Raw genomic sequence first — 22,658 nt, 5'->3', positions numbered from 1 at the left:
TCTACTACTTGAATGCCCAGAATATCTATGACTCTTGCCACGTTGGCTGCTGCACCGGTGATCCTGGTGGGTTACCTCTCTCTGCTGAAGATCAGGGGTCTGTGGTGACGTTACAGACTTGGCAGCTTCCTAGAAAGGCACTGATAAACACATGTTCTGGACTCTCCTACAAGAAGAAACTGGACTGAGTAGGGTGGATGGCAGCGTGGTATTGATTGTTGTAATATGGGGATCTTCTAATGGAGAAAAGGGAAGCCTGCAGTAATTTCTATCCACCAGCACAATGTATTCCATAGTTTTATCTCATCTTCTCCAGGTAACACCGCTGGGCATCTGGTTCACATATGGTAAAGATTATAAAGTAGCTGCGAGCAAATTGGGTACAACCAGTAAAGACAGAGACAATGCTGGGGTTCTGCAGCTAATCAGCAAGGGCTATGCAGTCCTGCCACTGAATGTGGCTGCTAGTCAGTCCCAGCTAGAGCTCACAGACTCAGATGGTGCCAGGGAGAACAGCTGCTGTCAACAACATTTAGGAATGTTTTTTTCCTCACCTTCATCCCATTTTTACACAGCCACAAGCACTTCTTATTTAAACAAGATCGATTGCCATTTTGCATTCCCTCTTACTTATGAAATAATTTTTGTTATTTTTGAGCCTATAGGGCCATATTGAAATCTAGTATTACATGACAGTATTATTTTTGTACCCTGACTGGAAGGTTCTGTCCTCCCTGCACCCTGCAAAGTTAAGAGGAGCTGAGGTACTGTAATAAACAGTATAGGATTTACATGAACTGCCTTCCTACAGCCTGTCCACGGGACCTCTAAGGCACTGGTAACACAACCATCTTTTCTGCAGGCAACACCTGGGAGCTTTCTCAGTTCTACCCTGATTATTCTATCTTGTTGGGGACCATATTGAGACAAAGCCCATTCAGAACTGAGAGATTCACTTATTTTAAAGAGATATAGCTCAGGCCTCTAATGACTTGCGAGAAGCAGATGTGCTGGAAGCAACCCAAATGTCTTATCTCCCACTGTGAAGAACACCAGTGAAGTGCTGTGATAACTCAAGATAAAAACACTGCAGAAATATGCACAAATATTGCAGCACTCTTTCTCTAGACTCCAATTCCTCTCCCAGCCCATTTTTCTTTCTTGTTGTGAATGCAAATGAAGCTAGAAGCATGTGGAAAACATTTGCCCATCACATTCTTAGTTGCCCATTTTGAAAAACCTTTCCTTTCACATATTCCAAAATAGTTGGATGGCTAAAGCAGCCGCAGCAGGTACATCAGTTTAGCCAATGTGCCAAAAAGCAAAACCTCACCTCTGGTCTGCTCAAAATCTCTCTCTGTTGTTTGGCATCACTATTGCATTTACTGAAACTCATTAGACTGCTACAGGATACAGGATAATTCAAACAAAATAAAAGCTCTGGAAGATCATGGAAGGCTCCTGACACTCTGCACAAGGTACTCTTGCACAAAAGACCAATTTGAAGCTGTAGAGATTATGGAAATTTAAGCGAGAGCCAGTCATTTTAAGAATTCTTAGCACAGGTAAGTCCATGCCTCAGATGCAGAAATATTAACATCTGCACGTAAACTGCAGAACTTCTCCATCTTCCCTTTCCTGTAAAAGTTTTGATTCTTTATAATGCAGACAGCACACTGCAAGTGGAAGAAACCTCGCGGATGGAATAGCATATTTTTATTCTTCTTCTACAGTATCTGCCTCCTTGCAGTTTCTGTAGAAATATTATCAAACACTAACTCGATTAGGAGTCTGACTGGTAACATTCAAGTCCCTGAGAACTCTCCCACAGGGTGCAGGACTATCTGCTTATACTCTGGTTGACTATTTACCACTTGCTTTCACATCTTTTCCCTATCATCTTCCTGGTTTTGTTCAATATCACACACTGAAAGACCAACCTCCCCCATTTTACAAAAAGCAAATTCATCTTTCTATTGTGTCCCCTAAAAAGTTACTTAAAAAGGGGATATAAGGATGCCTTAAAACCTTATAGAGGCAGCCATCAAAAGCACAGTAGTGTCCTGAGGAAAGAATATAGTGACGCCGTACAGGTAACTCTGCCCCAGACAGACCTCCCCTCTTTCTCTCCTTTTCAAATTTTAAATGTGTGATTTCATAAAAGCCTTTTAATTATGTAAAAAAAAAAAAAAAACAAAACATTTGGACCTTTCAGGAATAAAACAACCAACAACACAGTGAAATAGTAAGAGAGTCTTGACCTTCCAAAGAACACTTGCATTCTGGTTGGAACAGGGAAGAATGGAGGAAATGTATGTGTTCAACATGAGAGGAGTTTCCAGGAAAGCAGAATTTTATTTTTTTTTTTTTAAACTGGCAAGTCAAAATGAAAGTGCAACTGACTTCCAGATGAGGGTGTGGTGCTCGAAGACAAAATGCAATGTGTCAGACCAATTCAGATCATTTCACTGAAGCACTTCTCAATTGCAGTACCTGCTACTAGTCTCCTGACAAAAGAAGGTTAGTTTTGTTTTAATATTTACTGCTCTGTATATTAAGTGTGATATACTTATCTTATTTACATAGAGAAGAGCTAGAATTTACTCTTAGTTAAGCTAGCTTTACAGAGAGACATCATTTCACTAAGGTACATGCTCATTTCCAGTCTTAAAATTAGATTTGTTCAGTAGAAGAACAGAATACTGCTTAATTCATTAAAGAAAAAATCTGTCTGTTTAAACTGGGAATATTAACTTCATTCAACATGTATTCATACAATCCCATGTCAAGTTTAAACACACAGAAACACTGAATTTTTATCTAAATGGAAGGTTGGAATAATTCTGCAAGAAAACATGCAAAGCTGTCTATTAATATGTCTATTAATATACCTCCTAGAAAACAGTACTTGAAAAAACAGCCGAGGTTCTGAGCTGTTTGGGTACTTGTGGGCAGTTTTGTATGTGGTAAGATTCCTTTCTGTCATAACATCCTGAGAAGTCTCCAGCTGTAAGATGCAGTGTACCCACAGCAATCTGATTCTGTAAGAAATTCCACGTGGGCATAAGGCGACTCACTGTGTGGGATGGAGACTAAACTAAGCCTATTCCACTGCTGTTCAGCACCTGACTCCCATGGGACTGCTCTGCTTTATGTAATGGGCATGTATATGTGCGCCTGAGAAACAACATTAACAGGAATGGCAAATATGAATAGGCATGTTAGCCAAAACATAACTGTGTTTTTAAGGGAGAAATATCAACTGTTGCATTTTAGATAACTTTCTTTGTGTCAAAAACTCAGGTCAGCCAAAAGCATATCAGACAGCGGAGCATGTTCCTTGTCACAGCCAAACCACTTTGTGATACGCAGACTTCTTGAAGTTTGCACCAAAATGTTTATTGTTTTGCTTTCAAGCAAATTTGCCAGTGATCCAATTTGATTAAGCATTCCCAGATGGGTTCTGTAATAAGTGTTTTAGACCACAACGAAATCTTTTCAGATTAACTTTTAATTTTCTTCTAATCTTGGCTAAGTGGATTAAACTCTCCCTGCAGCAGTTTCTCTTCTACTAAAAAAAAAAAAAAGATACATTTGCTGATGATGTCTGAATCTCTCCTCAAAGTACTATAAAGCTGCAAAAGATTACCCCTGATGAAAAATCCTGCTAATGCAGCTTGTTAGGCATAGAATAGACATCCCTTGCTGAAATAATAAATAGAATTACTGTATTTTTCCATTCTGCACACCTCATTTAGGCAACAGTAATGACAGATTACAAGACTTACTTAAAATAAGAGTAACTGTTGTTTAAAGTTTAATGGCAAGTGTTTTGAAATGTTAACAAAATAATCCAACAAAGTTATTAAGGATGAAGCCAAACCAAATAGTTAATTTCTAACAAACACACTTTTTAAAAAATTTAGATAGCAGACTCACTGAAAAAAAAAAAATCAAGCAAAAATAGAAATTATTCATTTCTTTCTATTTAATTGGTCTTCATCCCTGAATACCAGATCAATCAGTAACTTATTTTTCCTGGTAGACAGGATACATTAAAAAAAATTTTAAGAGATACTGTTTATAATAGAGGTTTGGTAACCCTTCATTTAAACCCTTGTCTAAAAACCAGAAATGGTATTTGGATTTTTTTCAAGCTTGAAAAAGCCAAGCTTGAAAAAGCTCTGGAGCAGAATATCAGATAAAAATCTGCTTTCAATAACATTGTCCTCAAATTCTGAAACACTGCACATGATGAGAAAGGGGGATGTGTTTTTCATTCTCAGCTACTTTTTGCTACTGCTGTTAAGAAATCTTGATCCCATTTATTTCAAGAAAACAGGGCACTGCAGGACTGTAGTTTACAATAGAAAGAATTTCAGCAAATTAGTCAACAGACACAATTACAGAAAAAGCAGAAAATACTGTAGGACATGACTTGCTTAAGACACAGTCTTAAGATATGAACACTCAAACTTCAACCCTAAGCTGGCAGTGAGAATACAGCCTCAGGGTTTACGGAGTAAATCTGTCATGAGATAGTACTTGAAAAAACAGCTGAGGTTCTGAGCTGTTTGGGTACTTGTGGGCAGTTTCGTATGTGATAAGATTCCTTTCTGTCATAACATCCTGAGAAGTCTCCAGCTGTAAGATGCAGTGTACCCACAGCAATCTGATTCTGTAAGAAATTCCACGTAGGCATGGCTTGCTGTGTGGGATGGAGACTAAACTAAACCTGTTCCACCGCTGTTCAGCAACTGACTTCCATTGCTGTGCTTTATGTAATGGGCATGTATATGTGTGCCTGAGTAACAAACAAGGACACTCTCCCTATATTATACTCATATCCTAAATTTGCCGAAATTTATGATACTAGGCACAGAATACTACTGCTTGCCTCTCAGCTTTAATCTATTAGTATTCCTTATCCACTCTATTGTAATAGCATTTACAGCCTTCAACTGGTACTCCTTTGCTTTGCAGAGGCTGTAGAGAGGAAGGTGTAATTTCAACCCTATAAAGGTACAGACAAATTTATTTTGCAATGGAATATTGTCAAACATAACTAGTCAGAGCAGTTTAAGCAATGATGGTTCCTCAACTGAAATGCGGAAACCAGTGAGGTACACTCCAAGCACCTTGCAATCTCAAACGCTAAGGTTAATGAAAGCATTTCCATTGAATCCATTTTACTTTGCATTGCACACATGGATGTAGCCAGTTACTCCATTTCGTATGAGAATTTGAGCTGGTCTGTTCTGCCTCCATCACTGTCTAGCTCTACTTTGATTATTTATGAATGTTTTCTCAATATCCAACTTCTTTAAACTTGAAATGTATAAGCAACCCTGAGCAAGGGTTTTAGGTTTCAACAGAAATTTTAAAACTGAAAACCAGTATTATTTCTTCGGTGTTCCCTTCTCCCCCCTTTTTTTGTGTCTTGTAGCTTTGCCGTGGGCTGGGACATGAATAACTCAACTGATTACTGGATTGAGGACGAGGAGGATGATAGCAACTCTGTTATAGATTACAATACATATGAGCTTCTCTGTGAAAAAAGTTATGTGAGAAATTTCAGTAAATTATTCCTTCCTGTGTTCTATGCATTGGCTTTCACTGTTGGAGTCGCTGGAAATTCATTAGTGGTCGCAATTTATGCCTATTGCAAGAAACTGAAGACTAAGACGGATGTGTACATCATGCATTTAGCTACTGCTGATTTGCTCTTGCTCTTTACACTCCCTTTTTGGGCTGCAAATGCAGTGCAGGGATGGGAACTTGGAAACTCAATGTGCAAGCTCACTTCTTCTCTGTACACCATGAATTTCAGCTCTAGCATGCTGTTCCTGGCCTGTATCAGTGTGGATAGATACAGGGCCACTTCAGAATCCCGGGGTCATAGAAGAATTGGTAAACACTGCAGCGTTACCTGCATCTGTGTCTGGCTGTCTGCCGTTTTCCTCAGTATCCCTGAACTGATATTTAATCAAGTCAAGAAACACAATGACAGGAATGAATGCCTTCCTGTATTTCCAATGAACATGGAAACACTCTTAAAAGCAACCATACAAATCCTGGAAATTATCCTGGAATTTCTGCTTCCTTTCCTAGTAATGCTGATCTGCTATTCAGCTACTGCTCGAGCAATCTTTAGATCTGCAAATGCTAAAAAATCTAGACCTTTCATGGTTCTGCTGGCAGTAGTGGCTACTTTCATTATTACCCAGCTACCTTACAACATTGTTAAGTTCTGGCGAGCGATAGATATCATCTACGTGGTGATTACTGACTGTGATGCAAGTAAAACCACAGACGTCACACTCCAGGTCACCAAGAGCATAGCTTTGTTTCACACCTGCCTGAACCCTCTTCTCTATGCCTTTCTGGGTGCCTCTTTTAAAATGCATATTATGAAAATCGCAAAAAATTATGGATACTGGAGAAGACAACGACAGAACGAAAGATCTGAAGAAATTTCTGTGAATTATGAAGACCATACTGAAGAAACAATTAGTTTCACTATATAGACTCTCCATTACTCTCATTATCTTATATAACCAAGGGAATTATTTACTAATTCTGGGGGTATTGTTTCAGCAGCTGTTTGTCTGCAAGTCAACTTTCAGATTAATTTCTGAACCTGCAGACTAGCCAAGACGCTACAGTGCAGTTTGAAGTGGAACATGTTGATCAAAATTAAGCATTAGGCAAGAACTAAATACTGAAATTTCTAGAAACAACTAGAGCTATTTACTAAAAAAAAAAAAACCAAAACCACAACAAAACCCAAACACCTAAAAAACCCCCAGGATTTAAATTTAAAAGGGTCACAGTACTAGGCACTTAAATAACTGTGTAATGAACAATCTGTACATGTCTAAATTTATAATTAAAACAGAAAAAGAAACCATCAGTAATAAAAGAGCAGTACAGGAACTTTTGTACCAAAAGTTAATAATCTTGTGTTTCTCCAACTACTTTGTAAAACTTTAGGACATTTGCCTAGTGAGTCAGTTCCATTTTTTTCCTCAGCTATCATTCCATAGATACACTTGCAGCTTGAAATGAGGTATCCGTTCGTGGCTGAGAACTAGGGGGGGGAAGCCATTCTCTTATGTGTTTCCACATATGTATAGCAACAACAACATCCTCCACAAAAACCAGTAACTCCTTCTCTGTAACTACCAAAAATGACCTTTCACCTCTCCTTTTCTGCTTACCCTAAACTTCAACAAGACCAGCGCCCTATGGGAGGCACATTCTAAATTGTTGTAAATGTCATGTCAAATGTAAATGCCAAAGTAGTGCAGTCAAAGCATTAGCAGAAATGTAAGAAGAAGTTAAGCTAATCTTCAGACACAGGGCCTGGAATTTCTAGACAGAATTTGTAAAATGAATCAAACACTGCAATAACTGTATCTGCTAAAATATATGGAGATACAATAAAATCAAAGAATACAAAAAGTGCACTGGCTGTCATTTATTCATATCTTTATGTTTGTTTTGTTTTAGTAGATCTTGACATCTCTCATCATAGGCATTTATCAACCAGCAAAGGCTAGAGGCCTTGCTTGATGAATGAGGGAGGTTCTGACTCCATATGGAGCTCATGGTCAGTGGGATTTACAGTTTTTCCATGGAGAGGTACCAAAGCTGTCCCTTGCCACAGTGCTCGAGAGGATTCCAGGAAAACAGCAGTTTTCCATGACTGTCTGGAAGCATTTCAAATATATTGCCATATTAGCTTTCAAAATTAAAACCGTGGTATTACAGCATACTGTCCCTGCCTTCACACATCCCATGGGCTCTGACAAAATGCCTGATCCACGGCTTATGAAAGCCAACAAGAATCTCTCATTTTTAGACACTGTTCCTAGTTACACAATTACGGACTGGAAGAAAAAGCTCTAAAATGACAGACAAGAAACAACAGTAGCATAAACAAGACACAAGTCTCTTCTCTCTGCTTGGATGACAAAAGCTTACAGAATTTCTGCCCCGTATTTTGAGAAATACTTCTGTCCAGTATTTTGAGAAATACTAGGGCGTGAACAGATAAGTCAGAAGTGCTCGACAGATGGTCTACACATACACCATAAATCTGACATGTTTAAGTCATACTGGATTTACTGTAGATGTGCAAAGCACCCATGCAGAACATGGTAAGAAATTCCAGTTCTTCCACAAAGCAACTGACTCCTTGCATGTGTGATTTATGATTTGTCTTCACAAGTAAAGAGTGGCTGCACCCAGAGTGACATTCTGACCCGGCTGTCAGGCTTCTGGAATTCCCAAACATCCAAGGTCCTAATGTCCCACTCAGAGTAAAAAGAAAAAAAAACAAAAAAAACCCAAAACCCAAACCAAAACAAAAAAAACCACACCCAAAAAACCAACCAGGCAGAAAAGGAGACTCTGACTAAGGCAGAGCTGCATGTATGTGTTTCTCAAACGTCCTGAAATTGCAGTGCCTTTTGTGCATCTATTTTTATGCAAATCTGATTGTCATAATTATTTTTATTAGAAATAAGACAAACCAAATCATGCTTACTCTCTTATGTTTACTCTCTTTTCTATAATTCACGTAACTAATTTTATGAATAATATTTTGTGTGTGTGACCTCCTACAAGCTTTCCCATTACTTCCTTAGGAACTGCAATGCACAGTTGGGAGACACTGACCCAGAGCAAAGGTAGCAGCCAGCAGTTAAGCGACACTGTCAGGTCAAGAGACAAAGTATCATGCCTCCTTTTGCTGCCAGTTCTGCAGTACTAGAAAAGAGAGAGAGCCCTATCTTCTGGTGAGTCTAGGTATTGCACAAGCATATACCTGTAGGTAGCTGCCACACTCAAAGGTACATAAATGAAACCTCCAAGTTTCACTCCAGTTAGCAACTCAGTCTATGTAGCTGGATTCCAAACTCCCAGGGAATGGTGATTTTCCAGTTGTTGTCATGTATGTCTCAATAAAAAAGTAATGGTACTATAATATCAAGGACATTTGCCACTTACAGTCTAATCCATTGATTTTTCTGGGAAGTACAGTATAAGAGAATTACCTGTAAAAGTCAGTCCAACAGCATCACAGGCTAGTTTAAAAAGCAGCCAAACTTTACTGTAACTAGTAAGAGTATAGTCAAACCTCACACACAAGCTGCCAAAGACAGCTTCATAAAAACAAAGTTTAAAGGCTACGGCCATAAATGTGTAAGTTACCTGATGGAAAGAGGTAATGTTTAAGGAACAATAGTTGCATTCATTCTGTGAACAAAACTCAGAGGTTCCAGAAAGGCCAAAACCCCAAATTGGATTCGAGTCTTGGACTTTGCTTCATAGAACAAAAGCTCAATTCAGCTCTTTCCGTTGTTTTACATTCTATTGCCTTTACCCAAGAAGAGACAATTTTCCATCTCAGAAATGGAGCACAAATATTTTTGTTTTATCAGTTCTCGGAAAGAATTTTAGACTTAGCCATTCTTACTTAGGGTTTCCGTACTTACCACTGTTCCACCACTTCTCGCCATCTCACTCAATGCTGCATTCATATTGGTGGCATCACTTGAAGCCACATCAGGTTCTGTGTTAAAGAATAAAAACAGAACAAACCACTGGATTAAATATACAGGTAGTACTACCGCCACAAATATAGGGATCTAGATATACTATATTGCCAGTAACACTGTTTTGCTCCCAGTAGAAAAGCCATTTTCAGAACCTCGCTCTGCTAGTGGTCAAAGGCTTTCTATTTTCTAACAACCTGTTATTCATAGCCAGTTTAAACTTACTTCTTCTTGGGCTCAGACTACTCTTTATAGTCAACAGCCTTCTTCCTTCCCTGATGTTTTTAATTCCTTCCCCCTTCCAATGTACTTAGAGATAACAGTCATATCTCTCCTCAGCCTTTTTTTCCCTTAGGCTCTTCTCAAGTGAAAATAAAAGAGATTTAAACTACTTTTGTGATGGTTTATGAAATAGGTTACACAAAGCAGTTGCCAGCAAAATGTCATCAATTATTGTTTGGAATAGGAAAGATTCTTCCTTTCTCTGTTCACCCTTAACTTCTTTTATAGGCCACCTTCTTTAAAGCAAAAGCATCTCTTTCCTCTTGGCGAACACAGTGAAACAGAATTTGCAAAATAAAGGTCCAGCTCTGCAAAACTGAGTTCTCTCAACTCCTGCAGACCCAGAAAGATCAAGATTTTGACATCACATGTTCAAAAGCTACCATCCTAAATCAACAGCCAGGCCTTCCACAGATGCTGAATGCTACACGCTTTCAAGAGCAAAAATGAATATAATGCTGAGCGACAGACATAAAGCAAGTGCATCATATGTTTTGCAAGTTATCTTCAGGTTATGTCTTAAAAGCTCTACCTGTGACATACTGCAAAACTACACAACTTTAATCACAATAATCATACTTGTACCTACATGTATGTTTCTAGAGAACCCCAAAGCACATTACAAAAAAGGATAAGTTCTATTGTAAATCTGTTTGGTACAATAAACTGTATTTTACTAGCACTAAAAATAAATTGAAAATATATGGAAAGCAAATACTAATTATTGTAACCACGAAAAATGGTAACTATCAGGGGAAGGGCAGCAAGGATGCTTCACTGCACTCACACCTCATACATGATTTCATATTCAAACATATTCACAGATACAGTGGAAATTTCTGTATTAATTCATTAACACATAATAACCTGTAGTTTCATACTTTTTGCATATGCCATGTGAAATTTCTGCCAATTGCCTCTAACTTTCTTCTGGAGAAAAATTTACCTGTCATGCAGAAGCAAGAACTAATCTTCCCTTCTAGGAGAGGCTCCAGCTACTCTTTCTGTTGCTCCTCAGTCCCATACATGTGCAGCACCTCCATGTTTCCAGTGTCTATAAGAAATCAGCAGTCATGTTTATTTCTTGAGACACACAACTTGTAAGCTGTAAGATGCCCAATGTTTCAATGCTCTCAGTGCTGTAGTTACGGGGCAGGGTTGCTAACCTGGTGCATGACAGTTGAAAACCTCAGGAGCAAAGAAGCATTTCCCTGTCTCCTCAGCTATTAGCGCATAGTCAAGCTGGCTGAGACCACTGACATCTGGGAGAAAAAGGTTCCACAGACCTTCTGCTTTGGCCATTTCTTGGCCATTTCCTGTTGAAAGAATCAACAGAGAAAAACATTAGCAATAAATCTTAAAAAAAAAAAATTAAATTCTGGCTTGCTGCCCATTTTCTTCCTTCCTGCCTAACATACTGCCCAATATATCAGATGCCTTTTTTCAATAGCTGTTTTCAGTAAGTACAGCGTTTGACTTGAAGTTCAGACATACCCCTCACAGAACTCGCTTTTGCTTTTCTCCTCTCTCATTCGTATCTCTCATCTCCTTTTGTACACGTCCTTCTTCCTTTCCTTACACTGTTCCTCACGCTGTTTCTTTCTACGCAGAGTAACTTCTCCAGCAGCATACACCAAACTTTCTTACGCTCCATGTCAGTGCCTGTTTATTTTACTGCTAGAGTGCTCAAGAATATTTATTATCCCATACTTTCAGTCTCTCAAGCAGTGGTGGTTTCTTCCATTTTTCCTCGGTATTTCCATGTCCAGCATAGTGTTTTATTATTTCCTTAGAGAAACAATTAAAAAGATGCTTGTTTAAATTAAGAACACATGTAACATACACAAGTAATAATATGGTGTCTTTTCCAGCCCTTCACCCCAAGAAGGCAATAAAAAAATGTTCAACACAGGTTTTTATTATACAGTTGGTTGCATTACAAAATTAAAAATATAATTCAAAAATCAAACTGCAATTTATTCATTTTGCAAGACTTCAAATGCATCATGGAGATGACCCCAATCAGTACCTTATTTCATACAGGGAAATGGTTTGGGGTGGTTTAAAATAAGTGATGATGATGGTAGAAGGTCAGTGTTTTCTGATAATACAAGTAACTGTTACCAACAGTGTGCACAAGAGGCATAAGCCCAAAAGTAAAACAACAAATAAAAGCCAGATGTACTGACACTTAAGATTCAGGTTTCCCATCACAATGTTCAGATATATAAGCCAGTTAATCTTTTGTTTTAACTCAGAAAAAACACAAAGAATACTTTTTTTTCCTGTCAAAATAATTCCTTAACAGATTATGTAAACGGTCATTCTGAGCACCAGTGACTAGTACTAAGTAAAGCTGTGTATTCAGTAATCCTAGTATTTTCACAAGTATGTTTTAGTGAGGCCCAGCACTTCACCAAAGCTGGCCCAGAACTAGTTTTAGAATGAATAAAAGTAGTGCCCTCTTCTGAAAATCACACAATAAGACAAATTCCGAAGTAGAATTTACAAGTCCTGATTCACAATCCCTGTTATCAGAAATAACTTACAAGCACAACGCTACTCATCTGGAAAACTCGCATGGCTCTTTGTGGTTCATTTGTTTTTAAAGCAAGTACACTAATTATTGTAATGCTTCCTTGGACAATCCAAAAATAGTTACAGAGAGATTTTTAAGAAACTTTCCATATCAAGACTTTCTGCCTTGTGACAGGCAGATGCATTAATCTTTTAGATTAATACGTCCTCTGCAGTTCTGCCTGACTGCAAAGAAGAAGAAAAAAAAAAAAACCAAAAAACCCAAAAAGCTGAAAAACCCAATTCTGCTACGAAAGTCATCTGTGCTTTCATGAGGCTAAAAGTTGAACCAACTTTCTAAGTAGAAAATTTCTAATCTCCCTAGGCTAAGAAGTAAAATGCTTCATCTTATTTTCCCTGCCACTAATTAGGGACTTCTGTGGATATTTCACTATCTGATTTCAGATCTTCACTGGTATTAGATATACTCAGAAATGAGGCTACGTTGATACATTATGGAATCACATTTTTCATCATAAAAGTCATACCTTAAAAAGTAAGGCAAGAAACAGAAACATTCAACTTTGTATGGTTAAAAACAGCAGTTTCTATTTTTTAACTAAGTGTCTTTGCATTTAGTACGTAAGAGTTCTAGGGTTTTGTTAGTGTTAAAAGTATTTTGGCAAATACCCTTAAAAAGTATCTCTTTTTAAAAAGAGTACTTCTTAAACTTTAAAAAGTAACTCACAGTTTTCATTAACAATGCATACAACATTTTAATTCTGCAAAAAAATTAATTAAGACTATAAGGATTTCTGTTAATATTTTGCAATGCCACAAACATCACTGCATGAAAATAAGGCTGTTTAAAAAAAGATAAAAAACATAGGAGGGCATGACTTCTATACATAGCTTTACGTTTTTATAACTCTACTCATAAAATGCTCATTTATGAATAGGTTTACTAAAAGCTTTTACCTTCTCAGCTGGATATATGTGCTGCTTCATGAACTGCTTGACTTTCAGCAGAATTTCTTGGCCTTTCCTACTTTGATAGAACAACTCTCCAGAAATGCTGTGATGTGTGCTGCTGAAAGATGACCTAAAGAACATTCAATGCAGTAACAAGTAATAATATAAGCTGCCTTATACAGGCATTTAAATAAGTGAAGACATTTTAAAAGCTTTGCCTTGCCTTTCTCCAGTAGTTTAGACCACTCTTACCTTTTTGAGAGCTCTAACCCTCTCTCTGCCAAAGGCTTCACAATCTTAGCAAATTCATGACTATTCTCTGCAGAAGCATTTCCAATGAGATATCGACCATATACACCCTAAAACCATAAGAAAAGTATATATGGTATAATTATGTAGTTAAAATTGTCTCTTTTTTTAGATTTGTGCTTTCTTCAACTATGAAAGTAACACTTAAATGCACGTATTCTTAATAGGAAAAAATTAGCACCCAGACAGATTTTACTGGGATATGTTAATATTGGGTTTGGTCCATTTCTGATATAATGGAGATGCTTGGCGCACAAGAGAAAAACAACATACCCCAGCTAAACTAAACTAAACGAAAATCATAAAAATTAGTAGAGAAAAAAAAAAAGGAAAAAATAATACATCTGCACATGATACTGCAAGCAAGCCCAGCCTGGCCCTTAAGCCAACTGACAACAGTATACACATATGATTATTATCCACAACTACATTAAGTACCCACATATATACTCTTACTCCAAATTAATACCAGTTAGCTTACCCCACATTTGGTATGCTGATCTCATGCTGCAACTCATAAAAATATACTTATGCCTTACAATGGCTGAATATCTAATTAAACAGTTACTTCTGTTAACAATGAAGCAATGAAACTTATTTTCTCCTATAATCACATCCCAAGATTGGTCTCCTATGCTCTTAATAAGCTGAGTTCACAACAGACCCTTTTTCATCAGTGGCTGGCACCAACAGGATCTTACTTATCTATCCTGCTATCTACTTTCATGAGAGCTGCAGAAACTTAGAAAGATACTTGTTTCTCTGCAATACAGGATTTAAATTAGCCCGAGAGTCCAAAAAGGTAATGACAAAATTGCCTGCATACTGGAACATCGATAAGAAAAAATCCACATATCCACATTTTCTTCTTTTTTAGCCTACTTTCCTAAGAAGTTAGCTATAGCTAATGCAATGTACTTTATGTAGCAAGAATTCTACCCTAGAGAGTTATCAGTCACAAGCACCTGAGATATGGCTTCTGAAGGAACAAACTGAAATACAATGGTTACAGTTACTTTTTAAATACAATTCATATTTTGAACAAGTATTACCAAACTACAAATAGTCACAATAAAGATGTGTGACATTTCAGCAAATGTGAGTGTATTACCTGGGATATTGCTGCCATTTTAAAACATGACAAAGCAAGAAAAAAATTAAAGTTGGATAAACTAGTGCTAATACCCCGGCAGCGGCAGTAAATGGAAACCAGTTGTTCAAATGAAGAAGTTTCTACAAAAAAACCCAGAATATTTTAGAATAGTCAACATTTTCTACGATTTTTTCCACCTTATTCTTCAAATATTTGTACAGCTTTTCAGCTTTATGAGCTATTCCATTCACATAGTAAAAAACATGTTTATCATTTCTCATGACCTAAGTGTGATTTGGAGAGCCAAAAGGAAATAGAGGCTGTCAGAATTCCAGATAAGCAGAATACTTCCTACTGCTCCCCGCCTCCACTCCAGTCAGGAAATTAATTGCACCATGGGGTTTCTTTTTTGCCTTTTTTTTTTAAATAAATGTCAAATTTACATTTAAATTTTAGTTTTCTTCCATTATCTCTAAGAAAGGTTCAAAATAAACTTTTACAGAAGCAGCATGCTGTGGCTAAGCCACAGCTTATTAAAACAGGACTGCCTTAAACCTCACTATCAGCGTGTTTCCGACAATGCAGAAAACAATGGAAAAGTTCTTTTCAAGTGCAAAATGATGTACTTGTCCTGGTTTCAGCTGGGATAGAATTAATTTTCTTCCTAGTAGTTGGTACAGTGCTGTGTTTTGGATTTAGTAGGAGAATAATGATAACACACCAATGTTTTAGTTGTTGCTAAGTAGTGCTTACACCAGGCAAGGTCTTTTCAGCTTCCCATGCTCTACCGACTGAGAAGGCTGGAGGTGCACAAGAAGCTGGGAGGGGGCACGGCCAGGACAGCTGACCCAAACTGGCCAAAGGGATGTCCATACCATGTGACGTCATGCTCACATGATGTCATGACATAAACTGGGGGAAAGCTGGCCAGGGGGGGCCGCTGCTTGGGGACTGGCTGGGCATCGGTCGGCGGGTGGTGAGCAATTGCATTGTGCATCACTTGTTTTGTATATTCTTTTATTATTATTATTATTATTATTATTATTTCATTTCAATTATTAGACTGTTTTTATCTCAACCCATGAATTTTCTCACTTTTACCCTTCTGATTCTCTCCCCCATCCCACTGGGGGAGCAGGGACTGAGCGAGTGGCTGTGTGGTGCTCAGTTGCTGGCTGAGGTTAAACCACAACAACTTATTAATTTAACTGTTTATTATTGTTTATAATGGTAACATATCAACTAGAAATCAACCCTAGAATTCATTTCAACAGAAGGATTACAGTTTCATACTTACGGTGTCTTTGAAACCCAAGACAGTTCCTTGACCTAAGTCCTTAACAGATGTAGGCCAAAAGTAGAATATAGTGGCATATGCTAAATCTGCTAAAGGATTACCAGCAGTTGAAAGTTCCCAGTCCAACACTGCCAAAACACGAGCCTTAAATAAAAATAAAAACTTCAAGTGAATGCTGGAAGATAAATTCTCTCCATCCACAAAGGCACAACCCACTTAATACCTAACAGCTTTATTCAGTTACTATGTGTTTAAAATTAAAACATGCACTGTACCTGTCTACAGCAAAACCAGTTCTTTTTAGCACTATGTAGGGATCTGCAGAAAATTAAAATTCACATAGTGGCAGAAAACCAGGCATTTTTACAATGAAAATCTGTTTTAAATTCTACACTTTTGAGTAGTGTACTTCCTGTCAGAAACTTCTAAACTCTTCTATTTAAAATATGATTGAATTAAAATATCCTAAAGAACAGTAGTATTGACAGTTGGGGTTTTTTTGTTTCCAGTCCTGTTGCACAGATACGGTTGCACAGTCCTTTTGCACAGATACTCATGGACAGATCATGCACTAAAAAACGTAATTTATCACAATATTATGCATAGATTAACACTTACATGGGGAATTGAATTTCGTAAATAGGACAGTCAATCACTGCCCAGATAGTGACATGAGCCCCTGCTGCAAGCATCCTTGCAATGGTGTCTTCAGCTGGATAGGCTGAGACTCCCCAGACTGTCATTCTGATGAATTCTTATAATCCAGCTCGCCTGTCGTCATGAACTCCAGCCTACTCATGATCCGTGGCTACTGGAACTATGTGCAAAAGACTTTCCTACATGATCATTCCTGCATATACAGGAACAGTTTCTACCGATTATTTAAAATTACCTATGTACAGTTTGGTCAATTCTTTCACCTACATCAGGAACAGCTTGAAGAGTGCCTGAGACTGCCAGATACTCTGCTCAGGGTGTCAATCAGGACATTTAAGCCTACAAACAGTGTCTATCAACTGATCCATGCACAACAATGGGAATCTCTGGGATCTATTGCTTTGTTGTGAAGCAGGCATTGCAAAGTCTTGGTCACAAATCCCAGGCATATCTTCTGGTCACAACACAAGCAAATAGCATGGAAAAAAATAATGAAAATGCAATTGTGTTGACAGATAGGTAACACACATTTATTTCCACAAACTAGAAAAAAACTCTCTTCCTTTTCCCTAAAGATGAATGAGGAACTTTCAGAGTCTCTGTGATCTACGTGTGCTCCATAACTAAGCAGCTTTGGCAGATTTTTCTTTGCTTCCATTAGTATCACATATCATGCATTCAGATCCTGTTCCAAAAGCCATTGCTGTCAATTGAAGCCATACCACAGATTTCAACAGGCTCTGGATCAGATGCTTATGTAGTTTAATGAAGTGAGCCTTCAGTATGTCCTTAAGCTGCACTGAATTCAATAGGATTTATGCATATAAAATGTTTTGTTCCTGAACTTTGAAGTAGGGACTAGAGCTAATTAATAAATTGAGTAACCAGCTCCTGCAATGAAAACCAGGACTGTATTAGGTACCTAAACATCACACACAGAGTATAGAGAAGAGTTAAGTTCTCTACTGCTCCTTTCGAAGATGTATCATGCACTAAAACACCCACGTAAGTGTCTCATTACATGGCAGGAGTACAAACAAATGGAGGACCAAAACCTACTAAACATGTACAAATATGTTTCGAATACCTCTGTTGGGTGGAAGATGATCTTATCAATTCTAAAGTCCCCATGAATCAGGCTTTCTTCATTATCATCAGGTGGCAAGTTGTTTGCTAACCACCCAGCCAGCTTGTTCATGGCAGGAATATCTGTATGAGCAGCTGCATCATACTGTCTTTTCCAAGTTGATACCTAAAGAAATACAAACACTTCAACAGATTTTCCAACTGATTCACAAGTTTTTCAAGAGCACAAAATTCTGAAGCACATGCTTCTGGGCTTTGACTATTACCATGTTACCTGTAAATTCAGTAAAACCCAGTACCTTTGCATTTGCAAATGTGAACTGTGAGATCAAAAGATGCAATGAAGACTATTTTCTATTTCAATCCTATTTACATAGCCCAAATCTAATATTATTCCAAAAGCAAATGAATATCATTCCCTGAGTATAGCATTACAGAATTGATCTGAAGGTAGTAGTAACTTTATACTGTGCACAAATAATTGAACTAAGTGAAGGTGTTTAATAGCTAAAATATGATGGTTACTTTTACAAGTCATTAATAATTAACAATTTAGCTTGCAAATCAAATAAACCTTCAAAGACCTGACAAAACAAGAGAATTTTTTGAAGAGCTGTACCTGTCTTCTGCAGTATCCTAGTCCTCTACCATATCCTTGGAGACCCAATGACTGTAAATCAAAGGAGTGCAACAGGGCCAAAGTTTCTATCATTGCAATATACAAAGCAGAATGCTCTGCTGGGCCCACTTCAGGCAGTGAGAGGTCTTGGAAGATGCGACCCTAGAAACATCCTAAATCAGGTATTTGGTGGGATGTATGCATCAAATGAAGAGAAGTAAAGCTATACATTTCAGGAGCAAAAACAAATGCAGTGAACCAACACTCCCTATGCAATCAAAAATTCCTTCCTCATTTATTTTATTCCTTGCCAGGACAGATGAAGGGATTCACAGTAATCTCAGATCATTAGTATACAGGATATCTATTGTAAAGCAATTAAAATAACAGATATATTCAGTAGATGAAAGTCTGAATTACAGCGCTCAATCCAAATATTGTCAAACTTGAAGGTATCAAGAAAAAAAAATGTTACTGTATCATCTCTAATAGCTAACTTCCAGAAAAAATATCAAACATAACCACAGAGGAGGAGGAGGAGGAGGAGGAGGAGGAGGAGGAGGGGGAGGAGGGGGGGGGGGGGGGGGGGGGGAGGGGGGAGAGGAGGGAAATGGGTGGGTTGTAAGGACAAAGAGGCAAACAATCCAAAGGAATTCACTTGCATTCTCCCTAAAAGCAGTTTAATAAGTTTAGAAAATGGGTGTGGTTTTCCATTTTCTCCTTTAATTTTGAGCCTGAGAGTAACAGATTGGAAAAGAAAAAACAGACTCTTCTCTAAGTTCTTCTATTTCACTGGTTCGCAGGATGCCTTCAGTATATTTACACAGCTAAAGCATCAATAGAACTTTTTTGCTGAAAGACTCTGCATAGCAAATCTAGAAGTCAGGTTCTGTATTGTGTAATAGTTTATTCAACACAATAAATGCATGATTGTTTGCTAAATACACAATGTATTTGTTAAAAACAGTGCACTGCTGTCCATCTTAGAATGGATAGACTGTAAATTTACATCCTTAGAAATGTAAATATATCAGTAGCAAGGTTTCTTATTAAGGAATCACTTTGTTCTAGTCAAAACCAGAAAAATTCTCCATCTTTAATGTAAGAAAATTCTTTCAAATTCTTCATAGCTTTTACATTTTATTACTCTTGATTCGTGGTTTTTGTAGGAAGGTTACTGGAATTGGCCCACAAACTCTTAAATTTCTAATTTCCTAGAGAACCTGATGATAAAGAAGGATGCAATGAAAGGGAAGAGGCCTGAATTCAAATCCTCCTCCCACAGTAAAAAAAAGATATGATACAGCAGACTTACACTCAGAGTCACCAAAATCTAACAGAAACAGTATCAACTCAGCTACAGCACCCCCAGAGTGATGGACCACAGACTGAGCTATACCATGTTCTTTCTGAAACTAGTGCTTGAGCTGGAATCCTGCTTGGTTTTCAAGACAAGGTGATTGTATGTAGATTCCTATCTTCAATACTAAACAGGTCCCAGGATGTCCAAAGATTCAGTATAACTTTATAGCCGGATTGTTCTCCCCATGACTCATGTATGCTTTTCACAGAAGCAATATTGCCTCATTTCAAGACATCCTTCTGAGAGCTCAAACAAGAACAAGAGGTTAAATACTGAGCTGAAAATTTCAACAAAGTGGGAAATAAGTCCTGGAGAAGCTGAAATCAGTGAGAATCTCTGATCGCTAGCATTTCTTAAAAATATCAGAGAATTATTTATATCACAAAACTTAGTAAATGCTGGATAAGGCTCTAACAGAAAGGTTTTAGACAATTTAAAAGCAGCTTGTAGTAGGGAGAAGAAAAAAAAACTCTCACATTGGAGGACCAACCTGTACATGCTGCATTACATAAAATTCTGTTCCAATGACAGAAGCATCACTGCAATACAACAGGGGCTCAGGCACTGGAAATCCAGCTGAAAATAAGGCTTTCTGCACACGATATTCTCTATCGACCTGAAGACACAGAAATTTAGGTTCAATGAAAAGCTCCAAACGTAAATGAGTACAGTGAATGACAATGTATCCTCTTAAATATTTAGTTAATGTGTATAGCACAGAAAATTGGAAATGATCCAGCAATTCACTGCATTTCTGGACACATTCAACAATGTGCCGCACCATCATGCATAGGACTTAGCCACCTGCAATACAAAGTGTTTGGAGCTGAAGAAGAATGTTACTTACCTTGTGAGCTCTAGGTAAAAGGGGGCCATGGGGCTTCTTCCTGAGCACATAAGTCTGCCCACCCTTCTGAAGATAAAAGGTTGGATTTGACTGGCCTGAGCTATAAAGAGAAAGATTATAATTACTTACGAATTCAAGTACTTACAAATTTGCAAACTTTTAACAGAAATGATGCAAAATGCACTGTGACTTGACCTGAACGAAATGGCAAGACAGAGGAAAAGGTTATTCTCATGAGGTTTCTTTTTTATTTAAAATATAGTCTTACAAGGATGCAAATGACAGCCTACAAAATCGGAAGTCAGAGTTTCTATTCCTACCTATGAGAAAGATGTCTCACTGTGGAGAGGTCACAGACACTCAATTTGTTCTCCTGTGAAATGGAGGCAGCATTTACCTCTCCTCCCTAAACAGAGATCATTAATGTTTTCAAGGTATGCAGTAGATACTAACTTTAAAGCTTTCCGATTTGGAGGAAATTAAACAGAGCAGAATTCACACTAGCCTATAATTGTATTTGTCCTTTGGCAAGCTGTATTTTGAACAATATAAGCATAGAGAAAGCTCTCCAAATAACTGATGATTCTAGTACCAAGCCCCACTGTATGCTAGCCTGATCATCACATACATATGCTATGCTTAAGGGACTGCCTACAGTAACTGTATTTTAAAGAAAGAATGTTGCAGTGACGAAGAATCATAGAAATTAGACATTTCAATCACATACATGTGTAAAAGAGAAGGACAACCTAGTTAAACCCTTCATAACATCTTGTCCATCATATCCCAATCAAGCTCATTGATCCTTATTTTCCTAAAGGCTCCGTGCTAATCTACATGCCTTCCTCTCCTCATTCTAGATGATTTTTAAGATGCATTCTGACCTAGGCCAATAAAAGATTAGACAATTATTGGAAAATCAAACTCAACTGAACTTTTGCCCTTGGGCTCCCCATGACATTTCCATTCTCCCTGAGGCAGTTAGGACATGGTCTGTAATATAGTTTAACAAGTATACTGCACAGACAAATACTCTGCCTGGCACAAGAGATTTTAGATTGGTTGAAGCCTTGAAGTGCAACTGCAAGACAAACAAAGTAGTAAAAACATAAATACTGGCAATATTTTAGCAGATTTTACTATTAGCTACTCTCCTGAGGCCCCTCCTCAAGCCTCCTCAATTGAAGTACATACAAGGATTAGAGTACAACTAAGGATTCAATGGATGTTTTATATTTGCATCAGAAGACAATGAAAAATTGTTTACTGTTTCTTAGTGATAGCTGCAGATAAAGTAGTCGAGGTCATGTTTGCAAAGGAATCAATAGGTATTTTTAGAATAACTTCTAATAGTTAGCTCCTGATTTGAAGTCACACAGCCACGCCACTAATTTGCTGAATGCAAGTGAACTAGCTGTTCTGTGGAACAGCAGCTTTGGGGCCTGGGTGTAGCACCTCACCGGTGCAATGCATTGCTCTCAGGGCATTAATGGGAATCTCAGCATAGTGTTACGCTCTTCTCATGTATTTGCTTACCTGGCAATAGCCTAAGGCTTTTAAAATTGATTTCTTAAGCCATGTATGTGCTTCTGAACACTATTATTTGCTGTGCAATTAAAGAGCCATCAGATGAATTGAGATTTATCAGCAGGCAATAAAACAGTTGTGCGCGTACTCCAACAGAGCGCACCACGGAGGGCCAAATACATGTTTTTCTGAGGACAGCGGCAAGTTCACCCAACACATCGCCTGCCTGCAGACAGCCAACTGCGGCCACAGGGTCTGCCTGTGCCAAAGGTCACCTTCGCTGCCACCGCGAACTTTGACTTCTCCAGCCGTTCAAGGGACGAGCTGTTACCTTGATGCCTGCTGTCCGCCATCACCAGGGCAAAGGGCCCTAACTCTGCCCACCTCTCCTGCCGGGCAGCAAGCAAAGCCGCGGCCCCTCTCCTCGCCCCACAGAGGCACGCTTCGGGCCCACGCTCTGGCTCCGCGCCTCAGGGTGCCCCACGGGCGAGGGCCCCCGTCGCCGACCCATGTCCACAGCCGCGGAGGC

The 22,658-nt window shown here is 38.3% G+C and overlaps 2 protein-coding genes across 2 annotated transcripts in view; one reads left to right on the top strand and one right to left on the bottom strand.

Moving 5' to 3' along the window:
- ACAD11 (acyl-CoA dehydrogenase family, member 11) overlaps positions 1-22,482 on the bottom strand; it is a 38,251-nt gene extending 15,769 nt beyond the window's left edge. Inside the window, 15 exon segments of the mRNA XM_009331263.1 lie at positions 9,482-9,542; positions 9,545-9,577; positions 10,789-10,896; positions 11,009-11,158; positions 11,261-11,279; positions 11,553-11,630; positions 13,338-13,461; positions 13,584-13,690; positions 14,752-14,873; positions 16,027-16,174; positions 17,775-17,939; positions 18,393-18,554; positions 20,246-20,371; positions 20,603-20,702; positions 22,340-22,482. Coding sequence (XP_009329538.1) covers positions 9,482-9,542; positions 9,545-9,577; positions 10,789-10,896; positions 11,009-11,158; positions 11,261-11,279; positions 11,553-11,630; positions 13,338-13,461; positions 13,584-13,690; positions 14,752-14,873; positions 16,027-16,174; positions 17,775-17,939; positions 18,393-18,554; positions 20,246-20,371; positions 20,603-20,702; positions 22,340-22,482 — 1,646 coding nt within the window.
- On the top strand, positions 2,462-6,634 carry ACKR4 (atypical chemokine receptor 4). Its single transcript, XM_009331250.1, has 2 exons — positions 2,462-2,520; positions 5,447-6,634. Exon 2 carries the CDS (start codon positions 5,466-5,468, stop codon positions 6,525-6,527), a length of 1,062 nt encoding a protein of 353 aa, XP_009329525.1. The 5' UTR covers positions 2,462-2,520; positions 5,447-5,465; the 3' UTR covers positions 6,528-6,634.
- Positions 22,483-22,658: the final 176 nt, after the last annotated feature.

This window comes from Pygoscelis adeliae, unplaced genomic scaffold (assembly GCF_000699105.1).
Source record: "Pygoscelis adeliae isolate BGI_AS28 unplaced genomic scaffold, ASM69910v1 Scaffold99, whole genome shotgun sequence".
In the NCBI taxonomy this organism is placed as follows: domain Eukaryota; kingdom Metazoa; phylum Chordata; class Aves; order Sphenisciformes; family Spheniscidae; genus Pygoscelis; species Pygoscelis adeliae.
Note: the sequence above shows the minus strand (reverse complement) of the source record. Positions and strands in the feature narration are given on the sequence as shown.

Bases quoted from the DNA above. Each gene is read 5' to 3' on its own strand.
- ACKR4 (XM_009331250.1), top strand. From the start codon at position 5,466: ATGAATAACTCAACTGATTACTGGATTGAGGACGAGGAGGATGATAGC.